This window comes from Rhinolophus ferrumequinum, chromosome 8 (genome assembly GCF_004115265.2).
Source record: "Rhinolophus ferrumequinum isolate MPI-CBG mRhiFer1 chromosome 8, mRhiFer1_v1.p, whole genome shotgun sequence".
Lineage (NCBI taxonomy): Eukaryota > Metazoa > Chordata > Mammalia > Chiroptera > Rhinolophidae > Rhinolophus > Rhinolophus ferrumequinum.
The window spans coordinates 28,517,820-28,541,957 of NC_046291.1; the positions used below are offsets into that span (position 1 = coordinate 28,517,820).

General features: G+C 37.8%; 1 protein-coding gene across 50 annotated transcripts in view; it reads right to left on the bottom strand.

The window, feature by feature from the left end:
• Positions 1-950: 950 nt before the first annotated feature.
• The window catches only part of ABI2 (abl interactor 2), a 100,953-nt gene continuing 77,765 nt past the window's right edge, over positions 951-24,138 (bottom strand). For 14 of the 50 annotated variants that reach the window (XM_033111772.1, XM_033111769.1, XM_033111768.1 and 11 more), the window contains 2 exons: positions 15,320-15,493; positions 951-5,846 (listed from right to left, as the gene is read on the bottom strand). In XM_033111772.1, coding sequence (XP_032967663.1) covers positions 5,671-5,846; positions 15,320-15,493 — 350 coding nt within the window. In that variant the 3' untranslated portion in view covers positions 951-5,670. Of the gene's footprint in view, positions 5,847-15,319; positions 15,494-19,340; positions 19,428-24,138 lie in introns of all 50 variants that reach the window. The other 36 variants (XM_033111758.1, XM_033111753.1, XM_033111751.1 and 33 more) reach the window with 7 other exon arrangements.

Below are 24,138 nucleotides of genomic sequence, written 5' to 3' on the forward strand. Positions count from 1 at the left end.
TGATGTGTTCATTCGGTTTAACCTTTAAGTAAAGACTATACCAACAAACTAGGGAGCTTTGGTTATTAAATACATTAGCAATTAAGTGGTAACTTTGTAAAGCTGTTTTTCTTTAAACAAAGGACAGCTAGGTAGAAACTAGCACAAAAGGGATCCTTTTTGTTCAAAGCCTTGGTATCACAATTGTGTTGGACTGCTATGTCAAGGTGTGTATAAATGTGTATTCTAATATACTTACAAATCACTTTTTTACCATTTACCAAAACTGGGGCAAAAAAAATAGGAACTCTCTATACTAAAAGAAATCTATTTGGGGGAAAGCAATCAGAAAAGTTCAGGCTCACTTACACAAGTAGGGATAGAAAAGTTAATTTGTAACAGCTGTCTTGAAAAAGAAACAACTTCAGAGATGAAAACTGTTTTAAGCCTCAACATTTTAAATGTTTGAAGTTTTTAAGACTTGCTACAGGGGGCAGACCGGTGGCTCAGTTGGTTAGAGCCCGAGCTCTGGGCAACAGGGTGCCGGTTCGATTCCCACATGTGCCAGCAAGCTGCGCCCTCTGCAACTAGAATGAAGTCAATGACCTGCTGCCCAGTTCCCTGGTGGCCAGATGGCCCAGTTGATTGGAGCATGTACTCTCAACCACAAGGTTGCCGGTTCGACTCCCGCAAGGGATGGTGGGCTGCGCCTCCTGCAACTAACTGCGGCAACTGGACCTGGAGCTGAGCTGCGCCCTCCACAACTAAGATTGAAAGGACAACTTGACTTGGAAAAGTCCTGGAAGTTCCCCTTCCCCAATAACATCTTTAAAAAAAAGAAAAAAGACTTGCTACAAAGGAGTGCCCTGGTTTAAAACAACAGGGAAGGATCCTCCAACACAAACTTACATACTGGTAACCTTAGAAAGAAAAGAGGTTACTTGCATAAATATATATACAAGACACTTAGATATACTTTGTGGGATTTTATTTAGGTCAAGTTAGTACACAGCAACAATTCCAAGTACAATTTTAAAATTAAAAAGTGAATGCTCCCCCCCGCTCATGGAGGTGATTAATGGCACACACAAGAAACATCACTGGCAACAGACAGCTCCCTCAGGTTTTCCTGCATGGTTTTTTCCTAAACTCAACACCAGTCCTCGCCCTCTGGGAGCTAAAAGTACAACTGGCCAGATCACAAATTGTTTACATTCTTTTTTGTAAACCACTTTGTTGTTAAGAAAAAAGATGCATGGACACAAAAACTGCTTTTCATAGAATTCTGGTTGCAAAAGGCGGGTTCCATTTTAATGTGAAAATAAGCTTTTTGTTTTTTGGGGTTTTTTTTACAAAAAAATCTCAAGGTATTGAGCAAGGATCACTTATACACACAGCTAGGCCCTGTCATTTCATTTGTCAGTTTTTTTAAAAGAATTATGAGATTCTCAATAAGAAATGGGAATGAAGATGAGCATACAGTAAACGTAAGGTAGTGAGCTCAGTGCCTCTGTTTAACATAAAGAACTGTTTTATAAGGCTCTCTCAGATAAGGCTGTTTGCTGTGCTCCTGCCAGTGCTGAAATATTTTTGCTGCATACACCTAATGGAAAAGACCATTTGTACTGAGTGTAGTTTTAGAAGAATTAAAATGAAGCTTTTTCACTGATTAGGGTTGTACTTAGTACACGCATTTATTTAAACAAGTCTGAATACTTGGTGTTTATCGAACCATAGCATATCTTTTCAAGTATCTTCCTGAAGACATCAAGTAGACTCTTAATTTTCAAAGAAACATACACCACATTCAATTAAGACAGTTGTAGAAAGAGTACCCGAGCAGCACTGAGTCAGGAACTTGACTGTTATTAACTAGCTTTTATCTGAACTGAAACATCTAATCTCATCGGTAACATGAGACTAAATAAAATCTAGCTCTACAATTCTATGATTCCAAGTAAATCATGTGACAGAAATTATCACCTTAACACCAATTAGGAGTTCCTGGCCAAAGAAGTTCTGAAGTGATTCAGATCCATTCTTTTCAAAAACTTGCAAGTCACCTGCCAACTCCTCCACCAAATCCTTTTCAAAGGGAAAGGTGGCCTTAAAAAGAGAACAGTTCCTAATGCAGAAAGGTCACCTGCTAAAAGAAAATGAACACAAAAGGATGAAAAAACAAACAAAAAAACCAGCAAACTACCATCATTTTGATGCCTCCAAACAGAAAAATCTTAAGTAATCATCTTAGCATAGACTGCTAAGGAACACAATTCCGTTACGGACATCACCGGAAAGATGCACAAAACAGTCTCTCTAGCTGGGTAATAAGCTGAAGTGGGAGGGGAAGGAAGGGGAGAGTCAAATGTCTCACTGGTAACTCAGGAACCAGCAACGCACAGGCCCTTGCCAACCCTGAGGTGCCCCTGAGGGAGACAGCAAGTGGCAAAAGATGGAAAATACTGAGAAGACATCTTACAAGATTCATATTTATTTCAAACACAGCAGACTGAATCTCTCAGGTCTAGATTTTGACACATTAACACTATTTTTGTTTCAGATTTATTGCCTTAGCCATGAGGTCAACAAGTGTATTTCACCCACATTTCCATGGCCTTTCAAACAGTTCTATCAAAAACTGTTTTAAAAAAAAGGAACAACTCTTCACTTTTTTTTTTAAAAAAAAAAAAAAAGGAAAGGGAGTGAACACCACGTCAATAAGAAACATTTCAGGAGGGGAAAATCCCCTCGTAAGGTTCTCTCTGTCCTGATAACACGGTCACTCACTGGTCAGCAGATTTTGGACTTGGAACATCTTTGCCCCATTTTATGTAGCATGTAGTATTTCTACAGTCTGGAATTCCTACTGCCAACTGTCTTGTCTTGTAGTTTATAAAAAGAAAAATGGGGAAAACATATGATAAAACGTGAAATACTAGCCTCAGACTATTAATAGCATGCAATCTATGAAATATTACATACATTAAAAGTCTCCAATTACTGTAGGCCTGGCCCATCATTATTACATAGTATCCTTCCAACACAATATATAGAATTCAAAACTACAAAAATTTAAAATATGCAGAAAATCCAACAGGTATTGTTTTTAAAAAGAAGTCACATTCACATTAGTACTAAATGATATAGAAAACATCAGTGGACCCATGGACCCCCTGCTGCAGGCCTTCACCAATGTCTTCTACACCCCCTCCTAGCAGGGGTCCACCAGGCAAGCCGACCGCCACCAACTCTTGTTACAATTATCTTCTCCACTTCTGTAGGTGTGAGCTGTGGGAACTGTTTGTTGGACTTCAAAATACCCTCTGCCTTATTAAATCCACTAAGCTTTCTCAATAAAAAGCTACTGAAATAACTGGAACATCTAATTTCAAATCAGTTTTCCTAGTTACAAACCAACACGAAGAAGAGTTTAACCAAGTATGGTCTGGATTGGGTCTGTAATGAAGCTGAAGGCTCAGAGGTCAGCCAGGTCCTTTACTTTGAAGGAAGATGGAATAAATGATGTCGAGCTGACCTAAAAAAAGCATGAAGTGGAATGTAGACTGAAGGCAAGTGAATGGCAGCTAAATTCAAAGTGTTGGAGAGAGCTAAAAGCAAAATAGCTGACTTGCAGTATGTGGGCAGAAACCCTGCAACGTTAAAACAAGCAGAAAAAAGGTAAGGAAACTGTATCTGAGTTTCAGTCAAATGATGAAGTTTTGTGCTCAGACAACAGGTTCACAAGTGGAATGTTAACTTCTGCCTCCACCACCTGAACTCCCTCACACACTAATATGCATGTTCATTTTTCAAGTTCCTCTATCCGCACTATCTCACGTTCAAGGCCTACATGTGAAACACAGTTGACCCTTGAACAACAGAGGTTAAGGGCACTGACTCCCATGCAACTGAAAACCCACCTATAATTGTTGATTCCCCAAAACTTAACTACAGGCAGCCCTCAGTATCTGTGAGGGACCCCCCCCTTTGGATACCAAAATCCTCAGAGACACTCAAGTCCCTTTTAGGAAATGGTGTAAAACAACGCACACAGTTGCTCCTCCACGTCTGTGGATTCGCAACTGTAGCTCGAAAATGCTATTTTTGATCTGTGTTTGGATGAATCTACAAATGCAAAACCTGGGGATATGGAGGGCCGACTGGATATTTACTGAAAAACAATCCACGTATAAGTAGACCTGGGCAGTTCAAACCTGTCCAAGGTTTGCTACTGCTTCTCCCCTTTGACCCAGCACAGAGACGCTACCTGGCAAAGCTCTCTTCTGGCCAAGTCACTGGGCCTGGGAAGAACCCGCGAAGCTTTGGGCCTGACGGCGAGCTAGTCCATCACCACAGTATCTACCCGCTGAGCAGCAAGCCCTCCTGGCTTTTAAAAATTATTATACTGATTGCAGGAGACAAGCGATGATTAAAAGCCATCTGCCTTACAAACTCCACTGAATTTGAAGCTATAATTAGGCAGATAAATCAATACTTTATTCTCTCAAAGTTATGTCAGTTTTTATCTACATAACTGGCCTTCCCACTATTCTCAGTCTGAGATATAAGGTTCAAATTCTTACCAAGGGCAGCTACTTCAGAAGCCAACCACAAAATCAGGAGAGTATTTATGTTTTGTGGAGTTGAGTAAACAACCCAACAGCAGCTAACACTGGCCATTAGTAACATTCTGAGAGCACAGTAGCAAGAAGCCTTTTATTCCCAGCAACTATCAAGAAACTTGAAAACCGCTATTTTCAGAAAAGAATATTTTTCTAAATAGTGAAAGAAGTTAAGAAATAGTTGGTCTGACTTCCAAGATCCTCTTCCTCAAAAGTGCCTAAGGCACGGGTTTAGGATGCCTAGTGAGCAGAGCGTTTCTACAGTTCAATCTCCAGAACCTTAGGAACCTTCCCGTCTAGCTTTACGCGCCGCCCAGTCAGCGTGCGCGCCAGGCTACAGCACCCCACACCTGCGACGCACTGGCCATCAGCGGCAATGCAGTGTCACACAGCAGCAGCACATTACAATCAAACTGGCAATTGTCAAACACCCTCAGGATGTTTGGAGACTCGTTTCATCACTCTCATCATCTACAAACAGAAACATGAAGGGTGCAGGTCAGTTCAGCATTAACTCTGGTGCACTCAAGTGCTGAGAGAATGCAGAATTTACAGTGTCAAAGAGGAAATGAGCCATCTGAAACTATAAAAATGGTTAAGTATGGTATTTAAATATGGGTTCCCTCCTCCTCACACGAGGTCGGCCACAAGGCTAACCCCTAGCACAGGCCCCGAAGAACATCCAATGCCACAGACTGCAGGAGGAGAAATCCCACGGGTGTACAGTATTCCTGAGAAAGATCCCAGATTTTGTTCTGAATCAGTCTTAACCTGATTTGTTTCACACAGTTATGCTGTTATACCTGTGACATGTTCAGAAATGGTCACTTTATTTCAATCCAGATAGCTCAGCATAGTACAAATGATGGCAGAAAGATCCAATTGTTCACACTCAGCTTGCTTTTTTGTTTGTTTTAATACTGGGGGATAAACCGAAAGAAAAAAAAAAACATAAGTAGTTTTTATCATTTGTATCCTTCATTCACTTCCACTGGAGGGGAATCCCAGGGCCTTTTGATAATCTGGGAAGACCTGACTATTCCTGTGAGGGAAACAGCCATGCTGAGCTTTACTCAGAGTAATGCATGATAGATTCCACGTAATTCCCGGGAAAGAGCCCAGTCACTCCATTCATAACTCCCTCATACCAACCATCGTCGTTCTTCTTGATGACATAAATAATGGCTCCTTCCTGAAAGGACAGCTCATCTTCCTTGTCTTTTGTATAATCATAAATTGCCACAACTGCAGGGAAAAAATAGGATGTGAAAGAGAGTAACATTCTTAGAAAGACAGAACCAAATAAATATCCATCCTTTCCCAATTTCTGCAGCACTTCAAATACAGTGACTTTCTAAACACAGAACCCCCCCCCCCAATTTTTTCCTAATACTCAGTCCCAGACAATGGAATCCTACCTTTTTCAGGAGATTAGGTTCAAAACAATACAAATGGCAAAAAATCACAGTCAAATTACCGTTCAACAGCCTATGGGAAAATACCTCACTGAAAAGAGATACATAGTCCCATACTGGGAAAGATGACTATTTCTTCAGTTGAGCTTGTTTCGTTGAAGCACCATATTGTGTAAAAACACCTGTTTTTAAACATTAGAATTATACTAGTGCTTTAGATACACTCTGACAGGTAAGTGAGGAAATGAGACACTAAAGGGTTACGTCTCCTTCCGCACTTTCTGGAGCCCACGCCAATCCATTGAGTAGGACAGTAGTTGCATCCCCACTGGTTGTACGTGTGAATGATGGGAGTCCCTATATATATACTTTCAAAACGCATGCTGCACTATGCCCCAGATTTAACATACCCACAGTCACAGACTGATGAGAACCAAGATGCCTGTAAACTCTCCTGTGATTTTCATTGCTTACATAACTTGGGACCTGGAGCCTTTCAATGACATCTGGGACAAGCTCTGGTTCCTAAGTATTACACCTACCTCAACAGTTCAGTTAAACTGGATACCCTAAAACTTGCTCCAATCCACGTGAAGATTTATTTTTTATAAAAAGATCCTCTGTATCTTTTTTATATCACTCAGAATTCACTCAATAAGTCTCCATCTATCCATCAGTCTGAGAAGCAAGCATATACTGACTTTGCTACCATTTCTCATGCAACCTTAATCATCACATAAATAAGCAACAAACTGCAACAGGAATTTCTGAAATACTGCAACTTGCCCCAGTTAATTTGTATATCTGGCTTGCTTCAGTAAAATTAAATAGCTGTCTTAAACTCTGAATATTTGCCATTATAGTGATCTATTCAAGATGGCAGAAAATACTGTAGAGGGGCCTCTAAGAGTTTAGTGTTTATTTCTCAAAATATAACCAAAGCCCTAAATAATTAAATATATAATTAAATGACATACAAGTTTAACTATAAATGTAAGAGAAAACAAGATATGTATTTACTATTTCTAGTTAATCTAATATTTTTAGGTTTCTTTTTTAGTTGATAACATTCTTGGTGCTTACAGAGATGCAAACCTGGTGAAAAGTAGTTCAGAAAAGAATACCCCCAAGTCCTGTTACACTTGCCTCCTAAATCTCCCCAAGTCAACACTTCTCCATCCTCACCATCACTGCCCTACACCGTGGGGCAGTCTTTCCACTGGAACATACACAATGGGGGGTATTGGAGGATTTTCTGAGCAGCGTGAGTGACAGATGATTTGGGGGAGACTCATAGTCTCAGCTTTTACAAATACTATTCCCCAGACTGATCTGCTTGAGATACCTTCAGTGAGGCATCAGTCATAAAAGTCCTCATTTCCTCTTTATTCTTCTCCTACTTAACAAAAGTATAATGGTGCACTCACTGTCTTAAAATACAAAACAGTTCTGGGTGCCAAAGCAACAATTCACAATGCTGGGGTGGTATTAGGAAAGAGAATTACTCCACTAACCCAATCTTTTTGCAAGTTAGGTGGCTCCATTTCTTTGCTTTTTAACAAAAAGACTTCAATGGAGTTATCAGCTGACAACATAAAACATTTTTAAAGATAGAACATCATTTGACTTTTGGAAAGTAATTCTGAAGGAGTTAAAACAATTGAGTGACAGGCCATGAAAAATACTTCCATTTGTATCTACTTATTAATGTGAAGAAGGTTTTAGTATCACTGCTTTAGTAGAGGCCCTCATCTCTTCCTTAGAAAGGCATCCAACCTGGTCTTCCCAACTCCTATTTCCCTTTCTAATGTACTCTACACTATTATCAGGTAACTTAAAAAAAAAGTTAAGATGTAAGTACATGGGAACTTAGCATCAATCTGCTTAAAAATTGCCAGAATTTTTTCATCATGTTTTCAAAAAATAAAAACAAAACAGACCTTCCATCACTAATTACAACTCACTCCCCTTCCTGCACTCACACCCCAGTCACTCTCCCCCTACAACCCACCCGTCCTCTTGCACATGGCACTACTTACCATGCCCGAGACAGCCATGCCATTTCCCTCAGAGAAGTCTCTGCCTGGATGGCCCTTCCCACCTCTCTTCTCCGCCTAAGAAACTCCTGCTTATCATTCAAGGCACATCACAAATGTCTTGTCCTCTGAGAAGCTTTCTGGAGTCCCCAGATAGAATTAACGGCACTATTCATTTTTTTGACAATCAGCATGGAGTATCCATGCTGATTTTTAGAGATACAAAGATGAACAAGACAAGAAACTGTCATAGTCTTATGAGGACAGAAAAGTTATCTGATAAATTACCATAAACTGTGCATACGTCTTCCAAGAAGTTATGTCATCGAGCTGGAAGAACACAAGAACAGATGGCTTGATGGAAGGAATATAAAATGGGCTCTGACTAATAAGTTGAAGTTGGAAGAAGCAGGAAGAATTTAATGCTAGCAAACTGTACAGCCAAGACTTAGTCAATCCCAGGTTTGCCAGAGCTCAAGCTTAGGACAACAGTTAAGAATGGGCTCTGGAGTTGTACCACCTGGTTCAAATCCTAGCTCTACCACTTACTGGATTCTAGAACATACTTAACTTTCCTAAGCTGCTTTTTACTCAACTGTATAATGGGAACTATATAATAGGGCTAACACCTCTAAGCACTATTATATTAAAAGAGGCAATGCACATATAAAACATAGCCCAGGGCACTGTATATGGTAAACATTCTATACAAATGTTAGCGTCTTTTATTATCATTAATAACCATTATGATGTACTATCCTTTCTATAACACTAACATTTTCTGTTAGTCTGTTAACATTGTAAGTTATTTTTGAACCTCATTTCCTAGTTTGCAAACGGGGAGACTAACTGTCTTATGTATGTAATAAGTCTTGCATTATGCCAGGCACATAATAAATACATGAAAACATCTGTTCTCTACCTGGTTACATCAAGATACTCCCATATATACATTACCTCCCCTTGCCTAGTATGGGCAGTAATCAAGGGTTGAGATAAACCTTGTCCTATGGCAGTGGTTCTCAACCTTGGAATTATCTGAGGAGCTTTAAAAACGCTGACGTAGGCCCACGACGTTCACAGACTCTGATTTAACAGGCTTGGAGGTGCAGCCATATTAAACACTCCCTAGGAGACTAACCTGTAGGCAGGGCTAAGAACCAGGTCCTAAGGTCTAAGACAGCAAAATGAGCCATTAGGCAACAACCCTAACATTCACACACACTCAAACAAACAAGCTGAACACGGCTTGTTATTTTTGTTTTTGTTTTGCCAGAAAGAGTAAAGAAGAGCTTATTTAGTTTTCATGTTCCGAAAGACTTAAACTTCAGAGATAAATCAAACCTTGAAAAACCTCTTAGGGAACAATTCAGGCATACTCTTTTACAATTTAAAGAGTTAACGTGAACTGAAAACAAATTTACTTTCCTCTCTTAACAAATCTCTCCAGATTCTTACAACATGTCCACTGAAAAGTCAGCCTTTAGAAAGCAAAAATTTTCATTCTGCTTTTGTCTTAAGGAATAACTGCGCTGTTTTTTCAGACTGAAAACTGTCATCACTTTGTCTAGGACAGTGTTAAAATCAGCTAGGGAGTGAATAAAAACACATCAATGCCCAAGGCCGCATCCCAGTGGTACCTTGGCTGATTTTGTCCTCCTCACAAACGGCTTCATTAAGGTGTAATGTAGATACAAAACACAAACATTTAAGTGTAGAGTTCAATGAGTTTTGACAAATGTATGCACCTGTACACACAACAAATGTACAACGACCACCACAATCATCCCATACAACATGCCCATCACCCCAAAATTTCCTTATGTCCCTATGTCAGTTCCCTCAGCCACCAGTACTGGTTTTCCTTGAAAACCACTGATCTTCCTGAATTCATTTAAATAGTCATAAAGTGTGAGTTTTTTGTGTCTGGTTCTTTCATTAGTGTAACACTTACAATCCATCCATATTGTTGCTTGTATCAGTAGTTTGTTCATTTTCACTGCGGAACAGTATTTCACTGAATGTATGCATATCCCACAATTAGTTTTATCTATTCACAAGTTGAAATACATTTGGCTTGTTTCCAGGTTTTGGCTATTTGAATAAAACATTTATGAACGTTCAAGTCTTTGTGCGAAGACACATCCTCATTGTTCTTAAGTAAACACCACAGGAAGGAAATGCCAGATCAGCTGGTAGGTGTGTATCTAAGTGACTGAAACACGATGCATTCTTACCAGCGCTAAGAGCCCCAGTTTTACCACACTTTCTCCAACACGTGGGATTATCAGTGTTGTTAATTGTAGCCATTGCAAAAGGTGCGTAGTGGTACTTTGTTTGGTTTTCTGTGGCTTTAGGGTGCATTTCCTTAATGACTAATAATATGGAGCATCTTTTCATGTGCTTATTTGCAATTCATGTATCTGTTTGGTAAAGTGTATTCAGATCTTTTTTTTTCCTACAAGTTGTTTGTCTCCTGAGCTACTTTGCAAATATTTTTATTTTTTCCCAGTCTATATGGCTTGTCTTGTCATTTTCTTAACAGTGTCTTTCAATTAGCTTATTTAATGAAACTCAATGTATCAATTTTTTCTTTTAAGCTTCATGTTTTCTATGTGCTCGCTACAGGATATTTTTCCTAACCTCAGGGCACAAAGATTTGTCTCCTGTATTTTCCCCCAGATGTTTTGCAATTTAGGTTTTACATTCACATCTAAAATACATTTCAAATTAATTTACGTGTATGATGAGTTAAGGGTGGAAGTTCATGTTTTGCATAGGGATATCCAACTGTTCCAGCACTATTTGTTGAAAACACTCTCTTTTCCTCCGAATTACCATGGCACCTTTGTCAAACAATACGTGTGGATCTTATTTCTGGATTCTATATTCTATTCCCTGATTTGTATCCCTATACTTACACCAGCACCACACTGTCTTGAACACTGTAGCTTTACACTAAAACTCTGAAGTCAGGTTGTTTAAATCCTCCAACATTAACCTTCTTTTCAAAATTGTTTTGACTACATTAGGTTTTTTGCATTTCTATGTAACTTTTAAAATCCTCTTGTCAATTTCTATAAGACTGATTTCTGGTATTTTGGGAGGATTGCTTTCAATTTATAGATCAATTTAGGGGAAAACCATTCTCTTAACAATAATGATCAAAGAACATAATATATTTCTCAATTTAAGGCTTTTAATTTCTCTTAATGTTATATAGGTTTCATCAACAGGTCTTGCATATATTTCACTAAATTTATGCCTAAGTATTTTGTATTTTTATGTTATTATAAAAGTGATTGCTTTATAAAATTTAGTCTTCAATTGTTTGTGGCTAGTATATAAAAATTAATTTTGTACATTGACCCCTCGGCCTGCAATCTTGCCAAATTCACTTTTTAGTTCTACCAGCTCTTTTGTAGATTCTTTTTGATTTTCTACATAGAAATCCTATCTTCTGCAAATGAAGACTATTTGATGTTATCCCACCTCATGCTCTGTTTTCAGTTTTTGTTTTTTTCCCTCTGGGCCTCATTTTGCACATTGTCTTATCAAGGTTGCTAACCTTTTCTTCTGAAGTGTCAGTTCAGATATTGTGTTTTTCACCTCCAGAAATTCTATGTGGGTTTCTCTCTTTTTAAAAAATATATATTCCACTTCTCCCTTGTGTTCATGTTTTCCTTTACCTTCTTGAACATTATGTGGCATTTATAATAGCTATATAATGCCCCTGTATTGGTAATTCCACCATCTTGGTCATTTCTGGGTCTGTTTCTATTGAATGAATTTTCTTTAGTTTGAGTTATATTTTTTTTGTTGTTTTACATGACTTGTAATTTTACATGCCTTGTGATTGGATGTTGGACACTATGATTCTTACTTTTTGGTACACTAGATTTTTTAAAATCTTTATTTATTGGGGTGACATTGGTTAGTAAAATTACATAGGTTTCAAGGGAACACTTCTGTGATACATCATCTGTATATCACACTGTGTATTCACCACCCAGAGTCAGTTCTCCTTCCATCACCATATATTTGACCCCCTATACCCTCTTCTACCACTCACCCTTCCCCCTTCCCCTCTGGCAACCACTAAACTGTTGTGTGTGTCCATGATTTTCTGTTTGTGTGTCTTGTTCACTTGTTGCTTTCAGTTTTATATGCAACATGAGTGAAGTCATATGACTCTCAACTTTTTCTGCCAGACTTATTTTACTTATCAATGATAATCTCAAAATCCATCCATGTTGTTGCAAATAGCAGTATTTCATCTTTTCTTATGGCTGAGTAATATTCCATTGTGTATATATACCACATCTTCTTTATCCAATCATTTATCGAAGGATACTTCGGTTGTTTCCATGTGTTAGCCACTGTGAATAATGCTGCAATGAAGATAGGGGTACACATATCTTTACAGATAAATGTTTTCAAATTTTGGGGGTAGATACCCAGGAGAGGGATTGATGGGTCATATGGTAATTCTCTTCTTAATTTTTTGAGGAACCTCCATAATGTTTTCCATAGAGGCTGTACCAATTTCCATTCCCACCAGCAGTGAGTGTATGAGGGTTTTTTTCTCCACAGCCTCTCCAACACTTACTACTTGTTGATAATAACCATTCTAACAGGTGTGAAATGGTATCTCTTTGTGGTTTTGATTTGCATTTCCCTAAGAGCTAGTGAAACTGAGCATTTTTTCATATATCTGTTGGCCATTTTGTATGTCTTCTTGGGAGAAGTGGCCATTCAGGTCCTCCGTCCATTTTTTTACTGTTTGCTTTTTTGTTGTTGAGTTGTATGAGTTCTTTATATATTTGGGATATTAGCCCCTTACAGGAGGTATTGTTCACAAATATCTTCTCCCATTCAGTTGGTTGCCTCTCTGTTTTGCTGATGGTTTCTTTTGCTGTGCAGAAGCTTTTTAGTTTGATATAGTCCTATTCATTTATTTTTGCTTTTAACTTCCCTTACCTTTGAGGTCAAATTCACAAAATCCTTTCTGAACCTAAGGTCCATAAGTTTAATACCTATACTTTCTTCTATGCATTTTATTGTTTCAGGTCTTATGTTTAGGTCTTTGATCAATTTTGAGTTAATTTTGGTGGTGATAGATAGCAATCTAGTTTCATTCTTTTGCACACGGCTTTCCGATTTTCCCAGCACCATTTATTGAAGAAGCTTTCTTTTCTCCATCGAATGTTATTGATTCCTTTGTCAAAAATTATTTGCCCATATATATGTGGGTTTATTTATGTGTTTTCAATCCTATTCCATTGGTCTGTGTGTCTGTTTTTCTGCCAGTACTATGGTGTTTTGATTATTATCGTTTTGTAGTATTAACTTATGTCATGGAGTGTGATACCTCCAGCCTTGTTCTTTTTTCTTAGTGTTGCTTTGGATATTTTGGGTCTTTTGTGGTTCCATACAAATCTGATGGTTTTTTGCTCTATTTCTTGAAAAAAATGCCATTGGGATTTTGATGGGGATTGCATTAGGTTTGTATATTGCTTTGGGTAATATGGCCATTTTAATTATGATGATTCTTCCAATCCATGAACATGGAATATCTTTCCACTTTTTTGTATCTTCAATTTCTTTTAATACTGTCTTATAGGTTTCAGTACATAGGTCATTCACATGCTTTGTTAAGTTTATTCCTAGGTTATTTTATTCTTTTTGTTGCAATTACAAAAGAAATTGTTTCATTTCTTTTTCTAAAATTTCATTTTATACAGGAATGCAATGGATTTTTGTACATTGATTTTGTATCCTGCAACTTTACTGTATTCATCTATTGTTTCTAATAGTTTCTTGGTGGAGTCTTTAGGGTTTTCTATATAAAGAATCATGTCATCTGCAAAAAGTAACAATTTAACTTCTTCATTTGGTACAGTGGATTTTGTTAACTCCTTTGAAGTGTTGAATTTTGTCCTAGAGCTCAGTTAAGTTACTTGAAATCAGTTGGATGCTTTCAAAGTTTGCATTTAAGTGTTTGTTAGGTCAGTCCAGAGCAAACTTTAATCTAGGACTAATTTGGCCCAAAGGGACACATTTTTGAGGCCTCTTCTCAGTGCCTTGTGTATTATAAGGTCTTTCTACTTTGGCTGGTTTGGGAACATGAGCTATTCCCAGGCCTGTGCTATTTCCAATAATTTTTCTGCCTACTCCTTTCTGGTTGTTCTTTCTCTAATCTCAGGTAGTTTCTTCACACACATACAGATCAGTATTCAAAGAGTCAATGGGACCTTCTATAGATCTCCAGAGCTCTGTCCTTTGTCTTATTGTAGCTACCTCTTCTCTGTGGCCTCCCAAAATTCTGATCTCTATCTCCTTTATGCAGTGCGACCCCTGGCTCTGTTTGGTTCCACCTCCTTGCACTCCTGGGCCTGGAAACTGTCTCTAGGTAACAAGCCAAGACAATCAAAGGCTCATCTTGTTTGATTTCCTTCTCTCTGGGGTCAGACTCCACCACTGCCTGTTGTCCAATGTCTGAAAACCATTGTTTTTTTACATTTTTTTCCTGGGTTCCTAACGGTTTTAGGAGAGAGAGTAAATCTGATTACTGTCGCTCTATCTTGGCCACAAGTAAAAGTCTACCATTTCTTAATATAAGTTCCCCAAGTAATTCTAATGTGGGATCAGTTCTGAGACCCAGTGAGTTAGTAATTTCAATTTCCTTAACAGAATATTTCCTTTAAGACAGCAAACTATTTTTCTGAGCTGATTAGTTTTGATGGGATTTGGAAGCTTGTGTCCCAAAAGTGCCATGTCATGGTTAGCTAATATAGTCAGAGAAACTTTTCACTACAAGAAATGCTGAATCCTAGTTTGTGAAGAAACTAAGAAACCCTTATTCTTTGGAAGAAAGTTTCATGTGGAGCCACTTGAAACATCTGATACAAGATACAACAAAAGAATGCTTTATAAACCATAGGGGTAGCAATAACTAATAATTTGGAATAATCATCCTCTTCCTGAGGCATTCAAAAAAACCCCTCTTCTTTTTTGACCATCCATAAAAAGCATGTTTACCAGGAATACATAACCATCTATAAAAAAAGCAAATAGTCACTGAATTTTACTAGCATGACTTTCAAAGCCATGGAACTTATAAATTAAATCAATAAGAACATATAGATAACACAAGCAAAACGTTACTTGTCTGTAAAAAATAAACAAGATTCTCTTCAGCACCAGTAAATTTCATTTCTAGGTAGAGATTTCTTCCCATCCCTCCAGATAGCTTTCTGAAACTCACCTTTTTCCAAATAAGACCTCGGAGCCCATGGAGGGTCCTCCTCAGCGTAAGGATCACTATACTCAACCACGGCTGCTTCTTCCTCTTCGTAATCTTCTGGGGGAGGAGGTGGAGGGGGAGATTCATCAAAGACTGGTTCCTCTACAGGTGGTGGTGGTGGTGGTGTATCTGAAACTAAGAATGTATTGAGCTGATAACAAAATTAACCATTATGCAAAGTTAGTATTTCCCATATAAGCTTCTGTGTTCATGGAAATATAAACCTAGACTTGAAAAGAATAATCTTTCAAAAAAAATGAGTGGGCAAGAGAAGTTCCCCCACCAACAACATATAATGTTCCAAGGCTCCAAGCATGACTTTCTCTCTTCCCAATGGGTTAGTGCTTATGGATGGTGAATAAAGTTTAGCCAAAATAATTACTATTAACTGAGCCTCCGGAAGCTATTTATGCTAATACATAATCTGCCTTTTCAAAGAAAGAGATAAGTATAATATAGTTTGGCTTTACATGATATCCAACAAGGAATGGTTATCAGAAATATAAATAATTTGGATATTTATAACCATATTTAATTTATAACAAATGAAACTGAGTCCAATGAATAGTCAAATTTTAATCTGTTTCTCTCAATAACATTTCTTTTCCTAAATGAATTTTTTAAAATAACATCTTGTCAATTTAACAGGGCAGAAATCACAAACAACTTTGGGCAACTTCATCCATGAAAATTATTGTATTTGTTTTGGTTTGGGTTTTTTACATACAGAATTTCAACTAATTCAGACTAATTTATGATGCAGAATGTCTTCAGGCTAAATATCCAAGAGTGATTTAAAATATTTTAAATGTCCCCTTATTGAAATTTGTTTCCACAGCTCAAGTATCAACATATAGTAATGTCTAAAATACCTCCAAACTCAGCAACTCAAAGCTTTCAAATTGCTTGGCTCATATTTGAGCACAGCTCAACCAAATAAACTGAATAAAGAAGCTGTATTTATCAGTTGCCCAATTTTAATGAACAGCACAAATTCTATTCTGAGGTCCTAGAATTGTTTCTGTGAAATTCTCTGAGCAATCCTGTGTATTTTCTATTTTTCATCTCAGCCGACTGACTGAATTTAATAGATTTTAGAAGACTGCAGATGCTTGGTGAGGATTATCCAGACCGACATCTCTGCTCTATTCCCATCTGCTGTGCCACTGTGTACTTATCAACTTATCTACTTTATGAACTTCAAAACTTTACTCATTAAAATTAATTCCTTTACTCCTGATGGTTTAATATACAAAACAAAAATATGTGATTCTAACATACTTTATGACAAATTACATATGGTTGAGGTAAAAAAAATCAACAATGTTTCCTACTAACATTTATAAGGTAAAGAGATTGACTTTAAACAATTCCACAAAAATACACATCCAAAAGAATTCTGTCTTTCAAAACAATCACCTTGAGAAACTGCACTACAAAATTACTCAAAGATGCTGCCATTACTCATTTTTACCTTTTTTTACAATTGCCTCAGAGCCAGTTATATGAAAAGTTAGTTTATTAAGACTAACATAAGCTACCACTTTTAACTTACAATGTTCCAATTATTCAGATAGCACTTTACAGTACGTTGTTTCATTTAATCTTTACCTTGGGAGAATGTGTTTTTAATCCTCATTTTATGGATGTGGAAACTGGCTTTCCAAGATTAAGTAGTCCTACAGTAAGTAAGTGGAAGAGCAGGAATTTGGACTCCAATGTTTGTTATCTTAAAAGCTTACAATATTATGGGATGAGAGAAATTCAGTAACTTTAAAAGTAATGTTTCATTATTATTCACTCAGCAAACATCAAATGAAAGCCTACTATGGCTAAGTAATATGCTCAGCACTGGGAATAGAGCAGTGGGCAAAAGTCTTGGAGACATGGACAAGCAAACTTTAGTTGCTAATCAAGTGCTGTTAAGTGCTTTATGTTATTATGGAAAAAATAGCAGTAGGCCAGAAAAATGCATGGGCCAGAAAAGACTTCCTGAAACCCGAAGGATGAGTACCAGTTAATGGCCAGGGGATGGGATGGAGTTGGGGTAGATATTTCATGTCAGAAGTAAAGAAAAAACCAAATACAAAGCTAAGAAAGCAGGAACCCTTCAAAGAACTGACCACGTTCAGCAGAAAGAGGCCTGAGGAAGCTGAAGAAGACTGAGCAGGAAGGGCCTTCCCAAGAGCAATGGGAAGCCATAGAAGGGTTTTAAGAAGAAGAATAGGATCATAGTTACACTACTTAGCACAGTATAACTGACTCCAAATAATTTGACTTCTTCCAAACATCAAACTTAATACAGAGTGATTATCTGCTACCTACCACCGAGTATCTTCAAAATAATGTATTTGAAAGCTATGAAGATAATTCCAAAAGATAGATACGTATCTTTTCAAGGTGAATGTTTTGAAGAGGACATTCATTTGAATGTGTAAGTCCTGCTGTGTCTGTCAAAATCAGTCACAGCACACCTCTTACACAATGCTTCTTATTTTTATACATTCTGTAGGTAAGACATGTATATGACTGTGAAAAGAAATGCGAAAAGATATCCCAAAAGGCAGTCACACTGTGTAACAATGGAGGTGCCCATGGGATACCCTCCAACAGACATTAGTAACATAGGCTATTTTCAGAAATTAGCAAACGGAGATGCAAAGGCACCTGAAAGACACTGAACCGTCAGTCCATTAAAACTGGATTATAACCAGTTAAAACACAAGAAAGAAATGTGATGATAAAAAGGGGGCATTTAGTCAGCTTGGGAAGCACAAAAAAGGAGGGACTGAAAGTGTCTGCCATGTGTCAGGTACTTTTCTAAATGCTGGGGAAACAGCCTGGGAACAAAACAGGCAAAAATCCCTGCTCTCACAGAGCTTACATTCTAATATTGGCAATGCCCATTTCCAAAGGAGCAAGAGTCCCAAGCAACAGAGTGCAAATATTTCTAACAGGCCATCCCTGTTTTGAGATGCATACATTGGGCTACCTCAACCTGATGACATGAAATCTTTCATTACGTAATTCCCCTTGTTCAGAGTCCATGCCCATCATGCGTCGTTGTGACTATGCATGACTGCATCACTATGCATGACTGCATGACTATGCATGACTGTATGACTATGCATGACTATGCATGACTGCATGACTATGCATGACTGCAACACTATGCATGACTGCATGACTATGCATGACTGCATGACTATGCATGACTATGCATGACTATGCATGACTGCATGACTATGCATGACTGCATGACTATGCATGACTATGCATGACTATGCATGACTGCATGACCACGCAGATTGCTCACAAGAAGAAAATTCATCTACTGGTCTCTGTAACAGCAATTCCTCACTGAATGTTGAGATAGGCCTCCTGCTTTATAAATATCAATCTCCTGAGCTTCTTTAATCCTTCCCTAGGAGAAGACTCGACATGCCAATAAAATTAGTTATCTGAGCCTGCATGGTTCAACACTAGACTACAAACCAAAATGAATTCACTGCCAATCTATGAGGCCTCTTGGGAAACGGACTGGCTATTTAGTCTCCTAGGACCTACCATGGCATGGCCATTTCTATACTTGGAACCAGGACCAGAGGAAGATTCTCAGGCCAGCCACAAACCCCAAAAACTCCAACGATAGGAAAACAGAGTACTGCTTGTCTGAGCATTCCAAAGAAAAACATGGTATATCTGATGATCAGACAGCATCTCCTCAGATGTGATCTTTCTTTTCTTACATGTGCTTGATTTTATATTTGTCTTTTCTTCACTACCCGATTTGAAGTTATTTGAAAGTGGAGAATTTTATCTTCATTATTTTATCATCCCTACTAGTTGCTCGTACAGTGACTTGTTCATAATATTCAAATATCTGAAGTATCAGTAAAGGAATGACTAGTTAGCCAATCATATATAAATAACATTTTATGTCCATAATCTGATCTATGGCATAAAGAAGACATAAACTTACTATTTTCTTGAACTCTGGCCACAAATCCCATTAAAGGTAACTGAGGAGTTCCCTGTAGGACGGAGGGAGGAGGAGGAGCAAGAGATACTGTGAAAACAAAAAGGTGTGGAGGGTGAGGGGTAAGGGCCAGTTATGTAAAAGGAAAGGATGATACAATAAAACGAACATATATGGAGGGAAACCACTATGCACAGACATTTTATAAAGCTAGATTAAGGATCCTCTTTTGAGGGATAATTTATTAACACACAAAACAAAGTATTAGGGGAATTTTAAGGAAGTTTTAAAAAATTACAGGAAGCATTTATCACACACAGATCTACTCTAACATATAATGGCAAACAGATCTTTTCATATTAATAGCAACATGTCTTCTCAAAGAAAGAATTTCTTCAGATTACTATGAATAATTTGGTTTTCTGGATTTTACCTTGACAGTTACAAGTTTAAATGTTCATCAATACAAGAGAAAAAACCATTATATCCCAACATCCTAAATTTAGACTTCATTAACAGGCAAATTAATTGGTTCTTTGGTGATTAATTAAGTAAATATATACTGCCTTCCTAAGTGGCAAGCACCCTGCTAGGCGACCAATATCAAAACCATTCTGAGAGTCAGGCCTGTGTCATTACAATTTTTCGTAATCCCAATTCATACCACCTTCTCCAATGGGGACACTTTATATCTGACCCCACAGAAAAATGCAGGCCTCATTCCAATCATTCTCCTCTCCTCCCCAAGGTGTCTTTTCCTCTACCTCAAACTCTCAAACACCTGGTACAGTGCTTAGTACTAGCAAACCTTCAACAAATGCTTAATGTGTGTGTGTGAGTGTGTGTACGCATGTGCGCACACATACACACACACACACACTAAAATCAGCCAGGTATGTGCCAAACAATTTCCCAAGATTAACTCTACAGTCACAGTTTCCTTCAGATGGGTATAAAGTAAGGCATGCATCTTCTTATAAAAAGAGAACACTTTTATTAGCTCCCAACTACACTTAAGATTAATAAAACTACAAAGATAAATAAGTGTCACTGCCCTCAAAGAGATAACGTTCTAGCTGGGAACAGAAGACAAAATCGTAACCTTAACCCAATAATATTTGTAGCAATTCCCTGGAGGTGGCCATGGTGTGGTGTGATGGTGGTCGGAGCAGTGGGGGTGGGGCGGGGGTGGCAGTAGTTACCAAGAAATAACCTCTGAGCAGGTACTTGAAGAAAATAAGTTCAACAAGCAGAAAAGGGTTGAGAAAGACAAAATGTGAACCAAGTGAGGGCAGAGGCTTAGAGGTGACCATCTCACAGGATCAGAAATCCATTCCCATATGGCTAGCATACTATACTCCAGAAAGAAAGTAGAAAACACAGTTAGGTGAGTTGATATAAAATAGGGTAGAACCTTATAGGTTAGGTGAAAGAGCGCTTAGTAGAAAAAGACTGGACTTTAAAGTCACTCGGGATTAAATAACCTGATTCACCATTTCCTTGATGATGTTGGAATAGCAAGTTAATTTCTTTGTGCCTAATCCATAAATGTAACATGAAAAATGAGATAATGTAACCTACTTTACAGAATGGTTGCCAAATATTTAAAAAAAGAAATGCGTGCCTAACCCAGGGCCTGGCACAAACAAATCACAGCAGTAGAAACAGAAAGGAGAGAACTTAGTCACTGTGGGAAACGAGTATGTGGTAACGAAGGGTTTAGCTGACACAGGAAGGAGAGCAGCAGCTCCACGACTCTTACACCTTCGGCCTTCAGGAGCATGAAGGTGGACGTGCCGTGAACCACATCAACCTTGGTGGCGGTACTGGGGAGTAGGACGGGGAGCAGGCAGGTCAGGGAGAGAGAATATGATAAACAGGATGTATGAAAGCGACTCAGGCATAAACGTGGGAGGCAACTCGCATGTCTGGGTTGACTATGTGAGAAAAAGTGCGAGCTCCAAGTGATCAGGAGAGAGCTAACAGTTGTGGGTAAACGCAGGGAGAACATACATAATATGGTGACAAGAGTTACGCAGATAATCCTGAAAAATATCTAGATTTAAGGGACAGAGTAGTATAACCCTAGAAATTCATACCTTTCTTCAAAAGATACCTTTGAGTTAGGTTTATCCTTAAAGTCCTACTTCTTGGTAGTAAATCCTTAAGTGGTATGTCTCTCTCCCACCCTCAGTCTTGGAACAACTGTTGGTATGTTCACAATAACCTGTGTTTCCCAGACTGGGCTAAGAAGCCGACACAGTAAACAGAGAAAGTGGCAGAGACACAGCACATAAAAGTGACAAACAGCAGCAGACAGGAACTACAAAAGTGGAGATTCCATGTATGTTCGTTCTTATCAAATGAGATAAAAAACTCCTTACTGTTAGCACCCATCCCACCGTCCCCGTAATAGCAAAGGAGGAAGTTTCCCATTTCAGTCATTGTTTCTCATCCAAAACAACAACAACAACAAAAAGACCTCTGGTACTCCAAAAAATGATTAGGTGCTTATTTTGTAGATAGGCTGAGTTTATTATTTTTAAGATGAGTATGTTTTATTTCTTTTCTAGCTCTGAAAGTGAAAATATGAAACCATGCTGGTTTTAAAAAGTTCACCAACAGCAATCCTAGATCTTCCTTAGATAGAATTATTTTATAACAAAACAAGCCGGATTTTTTTCAAAGCCAGTCCAGGGCATATTAAAAATTCAGTTCCAATTGGAATTTACAAAGGTCACCCCAAATTCTAATTTTTTTGTCCAGGGTAAACATTTTATATGATGATCCAAATTAATTCTATCTGAATTAACCACAGCATTTTCTTTCTGGACCGTATAAGAATTCATCTGACCAGACTCCTTGAACAAGAACATCTTACTTTAGATTAGATTTATCTTCCTTAGAGTTGAGCTGAAATTCTCTTAGAAGAATTTAAGCAGGATTTTGATACAAAGACTTGTTTGTAAAATTCAGTGTTAGTTTTAGGCATCTTGTGAACAGGCAAGAACAGGAAGTAACTATAAACTTGCTTTCATTCTATTTAGCTAAGATGATTCCTCATATAACAAGATCCTTTCCCTATAAACATCAAAAGATCTCTAAAGTTAGATTCTGTAATATTAGGTTCGCAATACACAATAATGAAGTTAACGTGAAGACACAGGCTCACCAAGTGACTGGAGTTTACACAGAGATCTTAAGTACTCACACAATAGCTGTAAGAACCACAGCTTCTGTGCACAGAGCAACATGTAGATATATAAACAGTAAAAGGCTCTGCAAACAAACCAAACTTAGAGGATGCGTCTGTGCTGATGAAATACACGTTCTTTCTAAGCATGACCTTACTCGTTATTTATACGTTTGACAATTAAGTTTGCAAACCTGTTGCAACGATGTTGCCAGCCTATTTTGATATCAGAGGGATTATTCATTATGAATTTGGATAAACACTTAACCAAGTTTACTACTTGGAAGTGCTGAAAAGGCTGCGTGAAAATGTTAGACGACCTGAACTTTTCACCAACAGTTCACGGCTCTTGCATCACGACAATGCACCGCCTCACAGGGCACTGTCTGTGAGGGAGTTTTTAGCCAGTAAACAAATAACTGTATTGGAACACCCTCCCTACTCACCTGATCTGGCCCCCAATGACTTCTTTCTTTTCCAAAGATAAAGGAAATATTGAAAGGAAGACATTTTGATGACATTCAGGACATCAAGGGTAATATGACGACCACTCCAGCTCTGATGGCCACTCCAGAAAAAGAGTTCCAAAATTTCTCTGAAGGGTGGACTAGGCGCTGGCGTCAGTGCATAGCTTCCTAAAGGGAGTACTTCGAAGGCTACCTTAGTGATATTCAGCAATGAAGTATATAGCACTTTTTCTAGGATGAGTTCGCAAACTTAATTGTCTAACCTTTATAAAATCCTTCGGAGCATAATCTTTGAGGCTTAGTGTTTTAAAATATCCAATTCAAAGAGTTTTGAAAAAAAAAAGGCTTTCACATCTTATTTTTACAGCTTTATAAATACTGAGAAAATGAGACAAAATAAACACTCTAAATACTACTTCTAAAATCATTACAGAATATCATTTTCAGAGACCATATATAATTCATAGAACCTATTCAAGTTTAGTTGCTTATTTTTTACACTCCAGTGCAGGAAATAATTTAAGCAATTTACTTTAAGAGTGAAATATTTTCTAACATGGATAGAAACTCAGAACAAGGAGTATTTAAATGTAAACTTAGCTAATTATACTTAGCAAGGGGGGGCTTTTCTTATGGAAGAGAATATAGTTATCAAATAATTATCAGTCCTATAGTCTCAGAAGGGTTAAAAGAACTGTATTATTTTTGTTACTTCTCTTCAAGTAAAAAAAAAAAAATCATATTTTACTGTTATGCCAAGAAAAAGTAGCAAATTATGACATACAGTTTAAAAACCTAAGTTGTATTTAATAATCAGTATGAAGGGCCCATTTGGTTTACGTGACCATCTGAAAATATACTTACACTTTTCTGTTGCTTTCTTGCTTTTTTTGTTCTCCCCAAACATTCTCTACCAAACCCTAAAGAATGCCTAAAATAAGGATTTAAAAACAACTTTTTGCTTTTGCTCTTTATCTATACTTCGTTAAAGCCCCACCACATCTGTATTTTTCTGGAGATTTATGATAATGCTGCAACTTACCTACTTGTATAATTTTAATGTGTTATGGCTTCTCTTTTGCATTATCACAATCCATAATAGTTTTTTCCCCCGGGTTTTTTTTTTTTTCAGTTGCTTTAA